At 42.9% G+C, this 19,971-nt stretch overlaps 1 protein-coding gene across 6 annotated transcripts in view; it reads left to right on the top strand.

The window, feature by feature from the left end:
* Positions 1-19,971, top strand: part of wscd2 (WSC domain containing 2) — a 124,425-nt gene that overhangs the window by 73,869 nt on the left and 30,585 nt on the right. For all 6 annotated transcript variants that reach the window (XM_042331533.1, XM_042331529.1, XM_042331528.1 and 3 more), the window contains 2 exons: positions 9,620-10,599; positions 19,506-19,620. In XM_042331533.1, the coding sequence (XP_042187467.1) occupies positions 10,203-10,599; positions 19,506-19,620 (512 nt within the window). In that variant the 5' untranslated portion in view covers positions 9,620-10,202. The remainder of the gene's footprint in view (positions 1-9,619; positions 10,600-19,505; positions 19,621-19,971) is intronic.

Below are 19,971 nucleotides of genomic sequence, written 5' to 3'. Positions count from 1 at the left end.
ACTGTAAGGTCCAAGCCAAACCACGTTTCATGTTGTAGTTGTTTGACCATGGGAGAATGTTATTTTCTGGGACTGATTTGTTTTATTTTATTGATGTACTGCACACAGTTCTCCAATTCCCTCTCATCAAAATGTCATTCCTTACTAGGAATATTTCCACATAATTTGTTTTCTTGGCATTGGAACATGATAAATCTTTAAAGACATTTATGGGAATAATGCTGGACTGTCCCTTCATGATGCATGAAATCATGAAAATAATATCTAGAGAAAGGTATCTCTTTGTCACAACTTCCTCCGAAGTCGGCTCCTTTCCTTGTTCGTGCGGCGTTTGGCGATCGACGCCACCGGCTTTCTAGCCATCGCCGAACCATTTTTCATATGTCCATTTGTTTTGTCTTGTTCCATACACACCTGGTTTTCATTCCCCAATCAATCTACATGTATTTAGTCCTCTGTTCCCCATCATGTCTTTGTGTGTAATTGTTCATTGTTAACGGTGTATGTTCACGCTCAATACTTTTATAGTTTATGTTCCGTGTTTTTGGGCACTTATGTCATTTTTTGTGCCTTTTGTTGAACGGAATAAAAGTGCGCCTGTTTACTCTGCTCTCCTGCACCTGACTTCGCCTCCCTTACACAGCCTTAACACTCTGTACGTGATTTAAACGAAAGATAATCCAATAACCTTACATAGACAAATAAGGATAATGAATGAAAACAGATTTAATAAGTAGTTCCAATTGAATTATATATAAGTGGTCTGTATTATCCTCATCTGGGGCCAAATACATGGCATTTAAACAGGACTAACTCAGCCACCTCTCCAAAAGACAAACACTCCTCAGGCTGCTACTGCCTTTCTCTCTCCCTCGCCTTCTTTAACAGCTTTAACCACTCCACTCCTCTACAAACAATGCTCACACTGCCACTCGAGCTATCTCTAAAACCCCAATCCTGTCTCTAAAACCCAATACAATGTCTCTAAACCCCAATCCTGTCTCTAAAACCCAATACAATGTCTCTAAAACCACCCAATCCTGTCTCTAAAACCCAATACAATGTCTCTAAAACCCAATACAATGTCTCTAAAACCCAATACAATGTTTCTAAAACCCAATACTGTCTCTAAAACCCAATACAATGTCTCTAAAACCCCAATCCTGTCTCTAAAACCCAATACAATGTCTCTAAACCCCAATCCTGTCTCTAAAACCCAATACAATGTCTCTAAAACCACCCAATCCTGTCTCTAAAACCCAATACAATGTCTCTAAAACCCAATACAATGTCTCTAAAACCCAATACAATGTTTCTAAAACCCAATACTGTCTCTAAAACCCAATACAATGTCTCTAAAACCCCAATCCTGTCTCTAAAACCCAATACAATGTCTCTAAACCCCAATCCTGTCTCTAAAACCCAATACAATGTCTCTAAAACCACCCAATCCTGTCTCTAAAACCCAATACAATGTCTCTAAAACCACCCAATCCTGTCTCTAAAACCCAATACAATGTCTCTAAAACCCAATACAATGTCTCTAAAACCCAATACAATGTCTCTAAAACCCAATACAATGTCTCTAAAACCCAATACTGTCTCTAAAAGCCAATGCACTTTCTCTAAAACCCAATCCTGTCTCTAAAACCTAGTGGAAGAAAACTGTATCCATCCAGTCATTCCAATCCATTTTGAATCTGCACAGTGGGGAAGCTATATGAAATTGATAACTGAGTGTCATATGGGGAAGATATATAATAGGTTCTGACAGAGCTGTCAGAAAGCCGGCAAAGTAGGACTGGGTAGGACAGACAAGCCAGTGTTCAGGGCTTGTGGTCCCAGTAGATTTGTTCCCTGAGTGAGGTGTCACAGAGGGAGGGGACTACCGCCACACTGCAGGATGGCTCTGTGCCTAGTGCTCAATGAGTCCCAGGGCAGATATGAAATATATTTAGGGAGTGTCCTGCAGCGTCATGGTCCACTGCACGCGCTGAGCTCAACGATTAACTCTGACATTTCTCCTTCAAGAATCCGCTCTGATTAAATATTTGCTGGCTCATTTAATATGAATGTGAATTAATGGCCAATCAGAGGGCTAGCGCCTGTCCTGTATGACTGATGGCTCAGCAATGACTTGGCTGACAGATTCGCCACTCTCACCACTACCATCCTCCCCTCTCTCCTCCCTTAACCTCCTCGACTGCTCTCCACAAAAAGTCATGCTTCCATTTTTCTCAATCATTTCTGGATAATACTGGAGGAGGTTCAGAGAGTGCAGCAACAAGGGCCTCTTGTAGCTCATATAACCATTGTAATTGTAAACAGAATGAGGACACCTGTCGCTCTCTACCCCCTCCTATCTCCTCTGGCTCACCGGGCTCTACTTCCAGCTGGCGCTAAGGAGGCGCAAGTGTCAAACGCACCTTAGTTTGCAGTTTGGTCATGTAAAAACTGTCGCACTGGCATTTTCCAGCCCTAATGCCAGGCCCGACAATTTATCTGTCTAACATCAGATCACTTGCCCTGAGGTGGGAGGGGTTGCAATAGTTTTGGTGTGTCCTTAAAAACAAGTCCAAAAGTAACAATTTCATGCAGCGCTAATGGGAAGTTTTAAGACCCAGAAAAAGGTAACATAGTTGATAATGGCATGGATTTTGAGAGGAGAAGCGCAGCCAGGGCGGGCTCTCGCCTTTAGGGGGCCCTAAACAATATTTGTTTGGGTTTTTTGCCCTCATGCTTTTTAAAATGTATTTTATTTTATTTAACCTTTATTTAACTAGGCAAGTCGGTTAAGAGCAAATTCTTATTTACAATGACGGCCTACCCCTGCCAAACCCGGACGATGCTGGCCCAATTGTGCGCCACCCCATGGGACTCCCAATCACGGCCGGATGTGATACAGCCTGTATTTTTTCATTATTCCCATACCTTATACTTCATTTTGCCTGTTTCAGAGTAGGCTATACAATTTCTCTTTGCTAAGAATCAATTTTTGTTTCTTTTGGACCATTTGAATAGAAAACAATCATTTTCAAAATGCGCCCCTCATCCAATTAATAGAAAAGTGTGTTCCTCCAAACTATCCCATCGTTTAATGCCATATCAACAGCAGATTCATTGTTTTATTCGCCTCGCACATCGGCAGCGATACAATTGACAGGAGTCTAGTATTTTGTATACATAAAGACATTGAGGCCTGCAGTACATGTGCACACAGTACCATGGAACAAGAGAAGCGATTTAGGCACAGGAGGTAATTGGGGAGACCGGCTCGTGGTAATGGCTGGAGCGGAATTCATGAAAGGGTATCAAATACATCAAACATGTTTTGATGCCATTCCATTTGCTCTATTCCAGACATTATTATGAGCCGTCCTCCCCTCAACAGCCTCTACTGGATTTATGATATAATGCTTCTGACCCAATCCTATTTAGAAATATTGTTGTTAGTAAAGCAGATTGGTTGTTTTTCATTTAATTTAATAAAAAAATCGAACTTATTAGAAAGACTCAACATCCATGGGTTTATGGTGAGAAAGTACATTGCTCGAATGCATTGCAATTTCATCTGCTTTTTCTGGAGAAGGGCAAATATGATCTGTAAGATGGTTCCATGATGTTTACATCTGTGAGCAGTACAATGGTGAGTGGACATTCCCCCTTTCCTTTATATTGGATCTTTATCCAGCAATTGTGGTGCCTGTAACTGTATTAGACAGACTGCAATTTACAGGCCTAACCCCTACATCAGTGCGAATGTTATAGCCAACATTTAACAATGTATTTTCATATTGAAGCAATACAATTAGAACAATGTGGACTGTAAAAATGTTCAACATATTTAGCAAATATGGGGCAGGCTATTTAACGAACTAGGCTATAATGGACTAACATTCTAATTGAAGTTGATGACAGTGCAATACATAAAAGGCCATAAATACACAAAACACATATTTAGCTATGGGGAACGTTCTGATTGGCCAGTGAAGGGCCAAGCTTCTACACACCATAACATGTTTATTCATAAAAACCCATCCCTTTTGCACCACCGCCGGCTACTGTGCCAATAATTACATTTCTGAAAATAGCAAATATATTTCTAACACACCCCCGAACATATAACACTACTGCCAGCACTAAGATTTAACATTGTGTTAGGTTTGTTCAAATAGAGCCTACTGTCGAAGCCATCCAAAATCTGTTTCAATGTCTACTTTTGAAGTCAGTGACCACTCTTAATAAAATAATTTGACCTTGCAAATGTAGAAATGCTCTTATCAAGTGAAGTTTGAAGTTCAATTTCATTTTTTCCATTACATGCTTATAAATGATTAATAGGGTGACTGTCTGTGTGTCTGTGTGTGTGCCATAAAGTACGGTGATTGTCTGTGTGTCTGTGTGTGTGCCATAAAGTACGGTGATTGTCTGTGTGTCTGTGTGTGTGCCATAAAGTACGGTGATTGTCTGTGTGTCTGTGTGTGTGCCATAAAGTACGGTGATTGTCTGTGTGTCTGTGTGTGTGCCATAAAGTACGGTGATTGTCTGTGTGTCTGTGTGTGTGCCATAAAGTACGGTGATGGTCTGTGTGTCTGTGTGTGTGCCATAAAGTACGGTGATTGTCTGTGTGTCTGTGTGTGTGCCATAAAGTACGGTGATTGTCTGTGTGTCTGTGTGTGTGCCATAAAGTACGGTGATTGTCTGTGTGTGTGCCATAAAGTACGGTGATTGTCTGTGTGTCTGTGTGTGTGCCATAAAGTACGGTGATTGTCTATGTGTCTGAGTGTGTGCCATAAAGTACGGTGATTGTCTGTGTGTCTGTGTGTGTGCCATAAAGTACGGTGATTGTCTGTGTGTGTGCCATAAAGTACGGTGATTGTCTGTGTGTCTGTGTGTGTGCCATAAAGTACGGTGATTGTCTGTGTGTGTGCCATAAAGTACGGTGATTGTCTGTGTGTGTGCCATAGAGTACGGTGATTGTCTGTGTGTCTGTGTGTGTGCCATAAAGTACGGTGATGGTCTGTGTGTCTGAGTGTGTGCCATAAAGTACGGTGATTGTCTGTGTGTCTGTGTGTGTGCCATAAAGTACGGTGATGGTCTGTGTGTCTGTGTGTGTGCCATAAAGTACGGTGATTGTCTGTGTGTCTGTGTGTGTGCCATAAAGTACGGTGATTGTCTGTGTGTCTGTCTGTGTGCCATAAAGTACGGTGATGGTCTGTGTGTCTGTGTGTGTGCCATAAAGTACGGTGATTGTCTGTGTGTCTGTGTGTGTGCCATAAAGTACAGTGATTGTCTGTGTGTCTGTGTGTGCCATAAAGTACGCGACTACGGCACCTGGTGGAGGTTTGGAGCACCAGTACCCTTAAAGCCCCAGTGCGATCAAAAACATGATTTGCTATGTGTTTTATATATACTGTACTTCCACACTAAAAGTTTGGATTAATACTGTGTAATTGTGAAAATTATGATAATGCCCTTTTAGTGTAAGAGCGGTTTGAAAAGACCCCCTGAAATTTCAGGCTGTTTTGGTGGGATGGAGTTTTGGACTGTCTGGTGACATCACAAGGCGATAAATTACGTAATATCACAGCATCTCTCCTCTTTCTAAAGATCTACTTTAACTGTACTGTATATAAGAATGAATATGTATATATGAATAGTGTGTAAATAGTATTTTTGTTGTCTTATTTTATTTAAATTTGGATTTATTTTATTCATGTTCTGTACTTTGTCATGTATTGTATGTTTTATGTTGACCCCAGGAAGAGTAGCTGCTGCATGTGCAGTAGCTAATGGGGATCCTAATATACTAAACTAAAGTATATACTAAACTAAAGTAAATTATTGTTTGAGAAATGTCTATTTGCTAAGAATCTATTTTTGTTTCTTTTGGACCATTTTAATAGAAAACAATCACAGTAAAGTAAAATGTAAAAGTTGTAGTGACCAGTTGGGAACCAGTTGGGAACCTTCTAGTAGATAGAGCCCAGATCCGGCTCTTTCAAATGGTCCTGTGGCACAAAAAAACAGGAAACAGTAAATATGTCTCAACCAGAGGAGGCTGGTGGGATGAGCTATAGGAGGATGGGCTCATTGCAATTGCTGGAATAGTATAAATGGAACGAAGTGTGTTTGATCCCAATCCATTTATTTCATTCCAGCCATTACAATGAGCCCCATCCTCCTATAGCTCCTCCCAGCAGCCTTCGCTGGTCTCAACTGTTTGCTCACAAGGTTCAGGAATGGTTGCTGTCATGATAGTCACCTCTTCAAATCAATAGACAGCAGTAATAAGCCAAACTTCAACATCAATTATCAATACTTTAAAAGCAGTTCTCCAATCTTTCAAAAATATGTGTCCATTGATGTGTCCATTGTTTAAAAGCAGTGAGCCATGTATAGCTGGTAAATTAAAAAGGAGTGAGATTAAAAGCCAGCAATATCGGTCCTTCAACATTCCAGTAAAAGCATTTAAAATGTTTCACTTCCCTGTTCAGTTTGTGATACAGTCCAGAATTTGCTGGTTAACCGTTTGATGACACTTCGTCGTCACTAGTTACTACAGCCACAAAGTCATAATAATGGCTAAACCTCTCTTATTTTTACCATTTCAAATCAAATCAAAGTTTACTGGTTGCGTACACAGATTTGCAGATGTTATTGCAGTTGCAGCGAATTGCATAGGTTTCTAGCTCCAACAGTACAGCAATATCTATCAATACAATAACAATACACACATAATCACAAAAATATAAGAAATATGTCAGAGCAATGTCAGAGTCCGGAATATAAATATATACATACATGGTGTGTATAGACAGTATGGAGAGTACATGAATAGAAAAGGTGTGTACAGCAATAGTTATATAGGATGAGCAATGGGTCATGACTAAAATATAGTAAATACATATAAAGTGGGTAAAAAAAACAATATGTAAACATTGTTAAAGTGACCAGTGTTCAATGTCTCTGTATACATGAGGCAGCAGTCTCTAAGGTGCCGGGCAGATTACCGTGCGATAGCCGGCTAGTGATGGATGTTCAGTATGATGGTCCAGAGATAGAAACAGTTTTTTTTCGGGCCTGGCTTTGATACACCTGTACTGTCTCCGTCTGCTAGATGGTAGCAGGGTGAACGGGCCGTGACTCGGGTGGCTGAGGTCCTTGATGATCTTCTTGAACTTCCTATGACACCGGGTGCTGTAGATGTCCTGGAGGGCAGGCAGTGTGCCCTCAGTGATGAGTTGGGCTGACCGCACCACTCTCTGGAGAGTCATGTGGTTGCGTGCGGTGCAGTTGCCGTGTCAGGTGGTGATGCAGCCCGACAGAATGCTCTCAATGGTGCAAGTTTGTGAAAGTTGTGCCCCATGTTCAGCCAGGGGTAAACAACAGACTGCTGCGACCTGAATGGCTAAACGCAATACGCAACATCCAGGACTAGCATTCCTAGGCTTAAGCCACTCTAGCATGGTGGTGTAAAATGGTGTTTAAGAAAGTAAGTGTGCATATTTTCCCAATTTATTTTTAGTCTTTGCCATTCAATCGTGATAAGGAGGAAATAGATGCCTTTGCAATCTGAATGGAGAATGTATTAGGTACGAACCGGCATACTGTACACTGCCTTTAAACGGGAAGACGAAACGACTGAATACTGCAATGTTGCCGGCCTTTGGACAAGTATTCCCTCCATAGTAACACTCCAATGTTGACAGCGATGCTCCTGCGAGTAAACAGTAAAACCTATGTTGGAATGTGCAATAACATGGCCTTGTTCTAGTTCAGCCTTCGTCATTTCATGACAGGTGCATTGCGCGTGTGACCTGTAACATTCTGCCATCAGATGTGTGCCATTTATCTTTCTACCCAACCACCCATCAACAGGAGTGTTCTGCCACAGACAGACAGACAGACAGGCAGACAGACAGACAGAGGCGTTTTATTAAGGCCTGAGTCTGTAAGCTACAATGATGAAAAGCCAATATCAGGCATGACAAGAGGTCCATTTATCTGAGCAGACGTGCTCCCAGTTTTAAGATAACCCCCCCCTGAAAACCTGCTCGGACCTCTACACCTTAATTCCACAAACCATTGGGTGTAAACACATGCCTTATAAGGACAATAGCATGACATAGCCTGCACTTCACTTCGACCATGTACTCACATTTCACTAACCTCATCACCCAAATGTTTCAGTCAAACACAACCATGCCCTGCATTGTCACTGAGGAACTATCATTCATACTGTGTGGAGAGAGTTGGGACATGTGTGTGTGTCTAAACTTAATTTGACCTGAGCTGATTCATGATCTATCTTAATACCAGAGCTTAATATCTGAGTAAGTGATAGCTGTAAGCTAAATAAAGTCCATGTCAACAAACTAACATATGGACTGTTCCTGGTTCCTCTCAGTCCTCATCAGCTTACAGAAAGACAGAGCTCAGAAGAGTCCCACTCATAGTAACCCAGAGGTGCCTGGTGTGCATCCCAAATAGCACCCTATTCCCTATACTGCACTACTTTTGAACCTAATGGGCCCTGGTCGAAGGTTATGCACAAAAAAGGTAATAGGACACATTGCTGGTATTAATCTTGTGGTTTCTATCCACACCTGGATGTGATCCACTCCCCCAGGACGGTCCTGGATCGTACCCAGACCACCACGGGGGTAATGCAGACAGGGAGATTGGGTTCGGGGTTGCTGGGGGTTTCAGGTGACACAGGTGCTTTGTTGATTTGTCTTGAACCAGACAGCAAGGCACAGGGGCGAGTGTCACCATGGGGGTTCTGAAAAATTCCATGGGCCTCTGGACGGTGTTCTGTTACCACCTCGGTGTGAATCCCCTCCCAGCCAAGTGCCGCTGTGGCCCTGGACAGAACAGAACAGAGAGGCCTTTCACAGGGATAGAGGACCTGGGGAGTGGGCACTCAGCCGCTACAGCAGGGTTCCCCAACAGGCGGCCCGTGGGCCAAATTTGTCCCTCGCATGGTTTTATTTGGCCCCCCAAGTTTTCTGGGAAAAATAATAATAAATTAAATAAATAAATAAACACACCAGGAAATAAACTCCAAGTTATTTTAATTTAAGACAAAGAATGTAGCCAGATCCTGATCTGAGACCACTGAAACAGAAAGAATAATGACAATCAAATATTTTCTCCAATTCAGCAACTCATACCATCCATAACGAAGAGGATGTTACCTATACTGCTAGACTCTATTGTTGGCCGTTTTTTATTATCTACTGAAACACCTTGATTACCAGAAATAGAACCAGTGGAGATGCTACAGGGTAGAACTCTTGTTTCCCTTCCCCTTCCAATGTTCCCATTCCAGCTTCATTTAGCAGAGATAAAGAAGCCTGTAGAGCTCAGATCTGGTTGGAACAGAGGACCACCCACATTGGGTTTATGAACTGAAGAAGACAACAACCACAGCCCAAGGATTTTCATTCACCCTAATGTGCTGTTTGCTACTGCTTCTGCCTTGATTGTGTTAAGATTTTGTTTTTTTCTTTACCTTCTGGTGCATGATGGTTGAGTGTTGCTGAGGAGGTGGGGAGGTGGTGTGTGTGTTGTAGGAGCCCACAGAGAGGATTAATGTGTCTTATTATACTTTCAGATGGCGAGCCTCGACCTCCTTCACAGACCGTCACGGTGAATGGATGGACACACAAAGGCACAAGGATCTCAGCTCAGAGAGTGAATTAAAGCCTCTTCCATCTGCACAGCGGGGGAAAGGGCCTCTGTGGAGCCGGGAAGGCACAAGCCAGAGGTCGATAGCGAGAGAGAAGTAATGCTGCTTCGGTGATTGTCTTTCAGTCTGAGCCACTCACCTTTCCTGCCATGGCGCTACGGTCAGCTCTCTGTCCTCCCGATGCTCTCTCAGTGGGAACGTAGAGAGACACACACTGGAGACACACTCTCCAGCTCCACACACACCCACACACCTCCACGAGGAGTGTGGACAGACCTCATGCAGAGATCTCATACACACACACACACTCAGGAGCACAACACACCTTTGTTGTATGATTTAGCCTGATAGGTCATTATTTGTCCCTTCCCAGAATTGGATTAAGATTTTATATTGTGACTCTCTCTGCTGTTTGATTGGACCTCTCAGAAGCTTTAGGGTTGTTGTCCTGCTGCTTTATGGTTGTGTCTCTCTGGGACGTTGTGACTGAGCGGCAGGTAGAGCCAGCATGGCTAGGCCTTTGCTGAAGATTCAGCGTTACTTCCGGAGGAAACCTGTGCGCTTTTTCTCCTTCATCCTCCTCTACCTGACAGCCGGGAGCCTGGTGTTCCTGCACTCTGGCTTCGTAGGGGACAACTCCACAGGGGCCAATGGGGGCCGGGACCCCCTGGTGGCGTCTGAGATGGGGAACAGGGTGGCCTCCTCAGATGGCCGGCGGGTAGGGATGATGGGAAGGGTGTTCAAGGAGAACCGCAGACCCACCCCGAGGAGGTACGGCCCTCCATGGATGAAAGGAGCTGCTGGGAAGGACAGCCATGATTGGAGGGCCCGGGGAGGAGACTACACAAGCAGCTGGAACCGTGCCCTCAAAGGACGCAACGCCAAAGATCTGGACGACGGACGGGGTGAGTTAAAAGTTTGTCGAGATGTACTAGTTGGATAGTACCTAGATGGTTTGTACTGTTGGGACTCTTAACTTGATTTTACACATAACAATCAGTATCTCTTAAAAACACTACTGACTACAGTTAATTTGTTTTATAGATAGCCTGAAGAAATAAACAGCCTGAAGAAATAAACTGTCAATTTTAGTGACTTTCATACCTAAGTTTCACCTTGAATATTCGCTGTTCATTATGAAAGATATTCCATTATACACACAGACACGTGTGGATAGGCACATACACATTCACACTCAGTGTTGCTCAAGGTTAATGTGCTTCGATATTGTGATTGTATATTTAAGAGGCAATTGGCACTTCAGGTGATGCCTCTCCAGAGAGATGAAGAGCCTGTGTGAACAGAGTAACTCCTCTCTCTCTCCCAGGGAGATCTGGAACCAGAGGCTTAGTTAGTTCAGTGGTCCCACCCACCCTGGTCCTCCTTAGCCACAGTCAGGCAATACCCACCAGCAGGCCATAAACATGGTTATTTGGGGGGATATTGAGAACGTACAGATTCATCTCACCGTGATAGCAGGTTTTCCCCAAATACGTTTACCCATATCATAGAGCTATCCCTAGCAACACCTTGTGTGACATTGTATATATTTACTAGGTACCCAGATGCCACAGACAAGTGACTTGGAACCAAACCACAAAATCTAAAAAACAAAATAAAAATAAAAAATGTAAATGATTTGAGGATTGTCTCCATACCTGCCCACTAGGCTAATCCGGGCTGATGTTTGAAGGGTTCCAACTCCCAACAGAAGGTTTCTAAGTATAGATCTTTGGTCAAATCCTGCACAGCTTGTTTTCATTGGCCTTATATTGCATGTCCATGGCAATTAACCTTTCCCAAAAAGAACTGGCTTGAGCTCCAGTAAAGTGATGAGGATTCATTTAGCCTGGGACTCCGCATGGCTGGCTGCTTTGGACAGCTGGCAGTGTCAGGAGTGCACAGCACAGCGCAGCACAGCACAGCACAGCACAGTGCCCTGATTCGCTCGCATCTAATCATGTTATCCTCCACATTGATCTTTACACTTCCCATACTGGACAATAAAGTATATAGTAGAATTTATACCAGAGGACAGCAGTTAACTGTATAGTCATAGAAATATAATATTATCCTTCGTAGTACGAGGATAACTAGCTACTTATAGTAAGAATATACATTAGAGAAATATGTATTACAAGCACAAGCACTTCCTGATTGGAATTGATTTGCACAGTGATTGTTTTTGTGGCATTCGGATGGAGAGAAGCACAAACATGCTTTATGTAGTACATGTAATAGAGCTACGGATTAAAAGATCTCTACGTAGTATGTATAATAATAATACTCATTTGGTGGGTGCTTATATTTGTCCTATTTCACTCATGTACAAGTGTGTATTATACGCATGTGTGAATTGGAAATGTGCTTTTTAGCATATTGCAACTCCCCCTGAGACACACTCGGAGAGTGGGGTCACAAACAAGCTCAGCCATTATCAATGGCGACCCTGGAGCAATTAGCTTTAAATGTCTTGCTCAATGGCATATTGACAGATTATTCACATTGGATTAGAACTAGCGGCCTTTCTGTTACTGGCACAACCCTCTAAGAGCTAGGCTACCTGCCGTCGTGATTAGTGTTTTCAAAGCAGCGCAGCTCCCTTTCATCCATGCCTCTTCTGTCCCTCAGTGCCAGGCCCTTGTCATGTTCTCTTCAAGAGCATCCACACCCAGCCTGCTCCCCACTATAGACAGATGCATGCATGCACACACATGCACACACACAGAGAAAACACACACACTGTCTGAAATAAACTTGAAGCAAATACTGTCGTCCCCTGTATCCAACCTCCTCATCTACCCTGTTTTAAGGAATAATCCAGCAAGTGTATTGTTGTTATCCAGTACAGATTAATGCTATGTGTTAACATCCCTCATGAGGCCAGAGTATTACTGTACATATAACAGGATTATATGATCAGATAATAACATGATACGAGAATGGAGACAGTAAGCTCATACTGTGGCGTCAAACTCAGAGAAGCAGATCATCTAAAGCACAGATTTCAGACCAAAGGACACATTTCAACTGTTCTATTGTCCATTGCTTGTGTTTCTTGACCCAAGCAAGTCTCGTCTTCTTATTGGTGTCCTTTAGTAGTGGTTTCTTTGCAGCAAATCCACCATGTCACCTAATAATCCCCAGTTTACAATTGGCTCATTCAACCCCCTCCTCTCCCCTGTAACTATTCCCCAGGTCGTTGCTGCAAATGAGAACGTGTTCTCAGTCAATTTACCTGGTAAAATAAAGGATCAATTATTTATTTTTTACATTAAATGAAGGCCTGATTCACGTAGTCTCCTCTGAATAGTTGATGTTGAGATGAGATGTGTCCTTTACTTGAACTCGGTGAAGCATTTATTTGGGCTGCAATTTCAGAGGTGCAACTGCACAGGTTTTTGAAATTTTCCAAATTGATTGACCTTCATGTCTTAGAGTAACGATGGACTGTCATTTCTCTCTGCTTATTTGAGCTGTTTTTTTATTTGTATTTTTTAAAATTTAACCTTTATTTGACCTAGACAAGTCAGTTAAGAACAAATTCTTATTTACAATGATTGCCTACCCCAGTCAAACCTGGATGACGCTGGGACAATTGTGCGCCGCTCTATGGGACTCCCAATCAAGGTCGGATGTTCTTGCCATAATATGGACTTGGTCTTTTACCAAATAGGTATACCACCCCTACATTCAGTATACCACCCTACCTTGTCACAACACAACGGATTGGCTCACACAGCGTTGTATGAGATTTTCAGTTTCTTGGCAATTTTTCGCATGGAATAGCCTTCATTTCTCAGAACAAGAATAGACTGACAAGTTTCAGAAGAAAGTACTTTGTTTCTGGCCATTTTGAGCCTGTAATCGAACCCACAAATGCTGATGCTCCAGATACTCCACTAGTCCAAGATGGCGTAGCAGTGGGTTGTCTGTTTTGATTGTCTTGTCCCGTCCCTTGTAAATATTGTTTTTCTTCGTATATATTTTTAATCTAATTTTCTTATCTACGGCTGAACATACTCTCCTGCAACCCGCCTCATCCAATGTGGTATGGATCTGCTATTTTTACACTTTTGAACTGGAACCCCCTAGCCAGCTAACTAGCTACTAGCTAGTAGTCAGTTAGCCACTGCTAGCGGTCATCACCGTTATCTTGGACTGCCAGCCTCAGCCCAGGCAACTCCTGCCAGCCTGCACAGCGCGATATCTACCCAGAGCATATCGGACTGCTTTTCTCTACCACATCTCCGGATTCCTACTGCAAGCTCTGAACCTTTACTCTGGATCACCACAGCTAGCTAGCTGCTATCCGGGTGGCTACTCCTGTCTAACATCTCTGTCCCGACGCAAGCAGCAGTTAGCCTGGAGCTAGCCTCGAACTAGGCCCATCTCCCACCTCCCAACTGAAGAGATCCATCAGATAATTCCTGGGCTTCAATACCTCTTCTGCAAATTGGCCTGGACCCTTTGCTACCGACATGGAGCCCCACCGATCCATCACGACTGGTCTGCCGACGTAACCGTCCGAGGGTGTTTCAACAGGCTCTCCATTTGCGACATCCCCCTGACGCCCATCTGCTAGCCTGCTGCTAGCCCCGGCCTGCTCGCTCTCTGAATCGCCGTGCCTCCAGCTCGCCTAGCTCGCCTATGATCACTCGGCTACACATGCCTCTCCCTAATGTCAATATGCCTAGTAATTTTTGTCTTCTTTCTCTGTAGAGCCTCCAGCCAAGCTCAATATGCCTTAGCTAGACCTTATGTTCCACCCCTCACACATGTGGTGACCGCACCTGGCTTAAATGGTGCCTCTAGAGACAAAACCTCTCCCATCATTATGATGGTGATCCCCCTCGGCCCCCGGTTGTGCCCTGGACACCATATGTGAATTGATCGCCCCCCATCTATCTTCAGAGCTCGTACTGTTAGGTGACCTAAACTGGGATATACTTAACACCCCGGCTGTCCTACAATCTAAGCTGGATGCCCTCAATCTCACACAAATCATCAAGGAACCTACCAGGTACAACCCTAAATCTGTAACCATGGGCACCCTCTTAGATATCATCCTGATCAACCTGCCCTCTAAATGCACCTCTGCTGTCTTCAACCAAGATCTCAGCGATCACAGCCCTCATCACTGTCAAACTGTCAAACGCTCCCTAAAACACTTCAGCGAGCAGGCCTTTCCACTCGACCTGGCCTGGGTATCCTGGAAGGATAATGACCTCATCCCGTCAGTAGAGGATGCCTGGATGCTCTTCAAAAGGGCTTTCCTCTCCATCTTAAATAAGCATGCCCCATTCAAGAAGAACTAAGAACAGATATAGCCCTTGGTTCACTCCAGACTTGGCTGCCCTTGACCAGCACAAAAACATCCTGTGGCATTCTGCATTAGCATCGAATAGCCCCCACGATATGCAACTTTTCAGGGAAGTCAGGAACCAATATACTCAGTCAGTTATGAAAGCTAAGGCTAGCTTAAAGTTTTGGGACACTGTAAAGTCCATGGAGAATAAGAGCATAGGAAACACTGTCACTACTGATAAATATACGATAATCGATCATTTCAATAAGCATTTTTCCACGGCTGGCCATGCTTTGCATCTGGCTACCCTTACCCCGGTCAACATCTCAGCACCCCCTGCAGTAGCTTGACTGTACGTTTGTTTATGTCTAACTCTGTGTTGTTGTTTTGGTCGCACTGCTATGCTTTATCTTGGCCAGGTCGCAGTTGTATATGAGAACTTGTTCTCAACTGACCTACCTGGTTAAATAAAGGTGAAATAAAAATAAAATAAATAAAAATAGTCTAAAGAAGGCCAGTTTTATTGCTTCTTTAATCAGAACAACAGTTTTCATCTGTGCTAACATAATTGCAAAATGGTTTTCTAATGATCAATTAGCCTTTTAATTAGCTAACACAACGTGCCATTGGAACACAGGAGTGGTGCTGATAATGGGCCTCTGAATGCATATGTAGATGTCCCATAAAAAAATCTGCCTTTTCCAGCTACAATAGTAATTTACAACATTATCAATGTCTACACTGTATTTCTGATCAATTTGAAGTTATTTTAATGGACAAAAAATTGTATTTTCTTTCAAAGACAAGGACATTTCTAAGTGACCCCAAACCTTTGAACGTTAGTGTAGGTAGGGGTAATGTGACTATCCATAGATAATAAACAGTGAGTAGCAGCAGTGTAAAAACAATGTTGTTGAACGCTGAGCTGTAGTCAATGAACAGCATTCTCACATAGGTGTTCCTTTTGTGCAGGTGGGAAAGGGCAGTCTGGATTGTGATTGAGATTGCATCATCTGTGGATGCTAATATGATTATGGATAATGATAAATAATGATGAGTGAGAAAGTTACAGAGGCACACATATTATACCCCCAAGACATGCTAACCTCTCACCATTACAATAACAGGCGAGGTTGGCATTTTTTGGGAGGTATGATATTTATGCCTTTGTAACTTTCTCACTCATTATTCACGATTCATTCATGATTATCCGTAATTATGGCAGCATCCACATTAATGAGAACGTTTTCCGAAACGTATTCTATTTGATTTACTATAAAGGGGACTCCAAAATGACATAATATTTATCCCTCATTTCTATTGGGCACAACATAATCCGAAACACAACCAAAACAAACTCCAAGTTTGTAGAGTCACAAGCTTGATGTAGTCATTGCGTGCTAGGAATATACTAAACTTTTGACTACTTTAATACACTGTAAGTGAATTTGTCCAAATACTTATGACACATTCAAATGGAGGGACTAGATACATAACGTGCTTTAATTTCTAAATGGTAAGACAGATATGTATTGTATGAAAATACTTTCAAATAGAAGGTGACCTTTTGTACTGTTGCATCATATGAAACATTTTCTCATATCCAAAATGCTGGATTATAGAGACAAATTTAAATGTTTAGCTTCGCTGTCCAAATAAATACCTAGGGGAGTGTGTCTCTGCTTCCCTGAACGACTGGCTTCTGATCTGATTATTTCATTTCATAAACTAAGCACAAAAAAGGAAGGCGGAAGGGCAGCCCCATTGAAGCGCAGTTCAGTTGAGCTAAATCACCGCTTCCCTTTGTCCTAAAGCAGATTAGTGATCATGCTCAGTCCGCTCCGTTACCATTTCTGGGAGGAAGATTACTGCAAACTGGAAACCACATATCCGGAGGCTGTATTTATTGTAGCTGGTGATTTTAACAAAGCAAATTTGAAGAAAACATTACCGAAGTTCTACAAACACATTGACTGTAGTACTCACTTTGGAAAAACATTGGACCACTGCTACTCAACTTTTCGAAATGCCTACAAGACCCTCCCAGGCCCTCTGTCAAATCTGATCACGACTCTATTTTGCTCCTCCCTTCCTATAGGCAGAAACTAAAACAGGAAGTACCGGTACTAAGGTCTATTCAACACTGGTCTGACCAATCAGAATCAATGCTTCAAGATTGTTTTGATCACGCAGACTGGAATATGTTCCAGGCAGCCTCTGAGATTAACATCAACAAATACACGGATATGGTGATATGGTTCATCAGGAAGTGTATAGGAGATGTTGTACACACTGTAACTATGAAAACCTATCCAAACCAGAATCGGTAGATAGAATGCAGCATTCGCACAAAACTGAATGCGCAAACCACCGCATTTAAATAAAGGTTAAATAAAAACGTTTTAAATGTTTTTTAACCATTGTGACTGGGAATATGGCCGAATACAAACAGTGTAGTTATTCCCTGCGTAAGGCAATAAAACAGGCAAAACGTCAGTACAGAGACAAAGTCGCAATTCAATGGCTCAGATACGAGACGCATGTGGCAGGGTCTACAGACAAACGCGGACAACAAAGGCAAAAACCAACCACGCCACGGACACCGATGTGTCCGGACAAGCTAAACACCTTCTTCTATCACTTCTAACTTACCCTAGACCCACTTCACTTTGCTTACCGCCCGGGTCTGAACCCCGCCCTGTGAAACTGGGTCCTGGACTTCCTGACGGGCCGCACCCAGGTGGTGAAGGTAGGAAACAACACCTCCACTTCGCTGATCCTCAACACAGGGGCCCCACAAGGGTATGTGCTCAGCCCCCTCCTGTATTCCCTGTTCACCCATGAGTGGCCATGCACGCCGTCAACTCAATCATCAAGTTTGTAGATGACACCACAGTGGTAGGCTTGATTACCAACAACAACGAGACGGCCTACAGGGAGGGGCCTAGAAGTGTGGTGCCAGGAAAATACCCTCTCACTCAACGTCAACAAAACCAAGGAGCTGAACGTGGACTTCAGGAAACAGCAGAGGGAGCACACCCCTATCCACATCGACGGGAAAAGATGAAGGAGAAGGTGGAAAGCTTCAAGTTCCTTGGCGTATACATCACTGATGACCTGAAAGGGGACCCCCCCACAGACAGTGTGGTGAAGAAGACGCAACAGCACCTCTACATTTCTTCAACCTCAGGAGTCTGAAGAAATGTGTCTTGTCCCCTAAAACCCTCACAAACTTTTACAGATGCACAATTGAGAGCATCCTGTTGGATTGTATTACTGCCTGGTATGGCAACTGTACCAAGGCAGAGCTCTCCAGAGGGTGGTGTGTTCTGTCCAACGCATCATCGGGGGCAAACTATCTGCCCTCCAGGACATCTACAGCATCCGATGTCACAGGAAGGCCAAAAAGATCAAGGACATCAACCACCCGAGCCATGGCCTGTTCACCCAGCTATCATCCAGAAGGCGAAGTCAATACAGGTGCATCAAACCTGGGACCGAGAGACTGAAAAACAGCTTCTATCTCAAGCCCAACTGATTGTTAAATAACCATCACTAGCCGGCTACCACCCGGTTATTTAACCTTGCACCTTAGAGGCTGCTGCTCTATATACATAGACTTGGAATCACTGGTCACTTTAATAATGGAACGCTAGTCACTTTAATAATGTTGACATACTGCTTTACTCATCTCATATGTATATACTGTATTCTATTCTACTGTATTTTAGTCATTGCCATTCCGACATTGCTCGTTCTAATATTTATTTATTTTTTAATTCCATTCTTTTACTTTCGATTTGCGTGTATTGTTGTGAATTGTTAGATACTACTGCACTGTTGGATCTAGGAATGCAAGCATTTCACTACACCCACAATAACATGCTAAATATGTGTATGTGGCCAATAAAATTGTATTTTATTTGAGCAGGAAGGAAGGGTGAGGATCATCCAGTCCCATTGCAGAAGGACATTACCAGCCTTTCCTCCATCCCCCCGCCTTACCTCCTCCCTATCTACTCACTTTGAATAAGTCAGGAAGTGTATTGAGTGCCGTTGCAGTAATAGGCCACTAGAAGGGGTTGTGTGTCTGTATAAATAAATAAACGTGCCCGTCTGGTGTTGATTCCTTGAACAGCAACGTTGCCCTCAATATGTCTGCATTGAATGGAGCAGATGGATGATGATGTTGGATTTGACTTTAAAGTTCTTCGACTAATATACAGAATGTCTCAACAGAATTGTTTATACAATTTTTTTCTGTTAAAACTATAATTTACCATGACTATTTATAAGCAATTACCATTGAAAATGTACTACTGTAAATGTGCATGTTATACTCACATAACTTGGAATAACTTTTTATTGATAAGCAATTTTCTTTGTGTTCTACCCAAAACTGTATTATTGCCTCTCCCCCTTATCTCCCATAATATTGCTCTGCTTAAATTGTGCATTTAAAAAAATTTGTTATGAGAAATGTTTTGTTCTTCTCTCTTAAAGCGAATTACATCGGCTGCTATATAGACAACACAGCGAAAAGAGCACTCAGGGGAGTGTCCTTTTTTGACTACAAGAAAATGACGGTCTTCCGTTGCCAGGACAACTGTGCTGAAAGGTAGGCCTGGGAATATAAAAAGTCACAAACACAGGATCGGAGTGAGGAATAAAGGTTGTGTACCAGAGTGGAGATGAACTCTTTCACTCTCTCTCTCTCTCACTGTATCTCTTTCTCTCTCTCTTTCTCTATTTCTGTTTCTCTCTTTGCCTGCCTCTTTCCTCCTCATACCATATTTTCTTCACATCGTCTGTTTTTCCAGTTTCCCCTGGCCTCCTCCTCTCCCTCTCGCACCCTATGGATGGCTCAGCCAAATGGCCCAGCCCAACACTCACCACTGACTCACAGGAGAGGAGAGAAAGAGAGGAGGCGATATACTGTATATATATAAACAGTATATAAAGAGAAGAT

The sequence above is a fragment of the Oncorhynchus tshawytscha genome, linkage group LG12, assembly GCF_018296145.1.
Source record: "Oncorhynchus tshawytscha isolate Ot180627B linkage group LG12, Otsh_v2.0, whole genome shotgun sequence".
In the NCBI taxonomy this organism is placed as follows: domain Eukaryota; kingdom Metazoa; phylum Chordata; class Actinopteri; order Salmoniformes; family Salmonidae; genus Oncorhynchus; species Oncorhynchus tshawytscha.
This window is presented reverse-complemented; position numbering and strand designations above follow the sequence as displayed.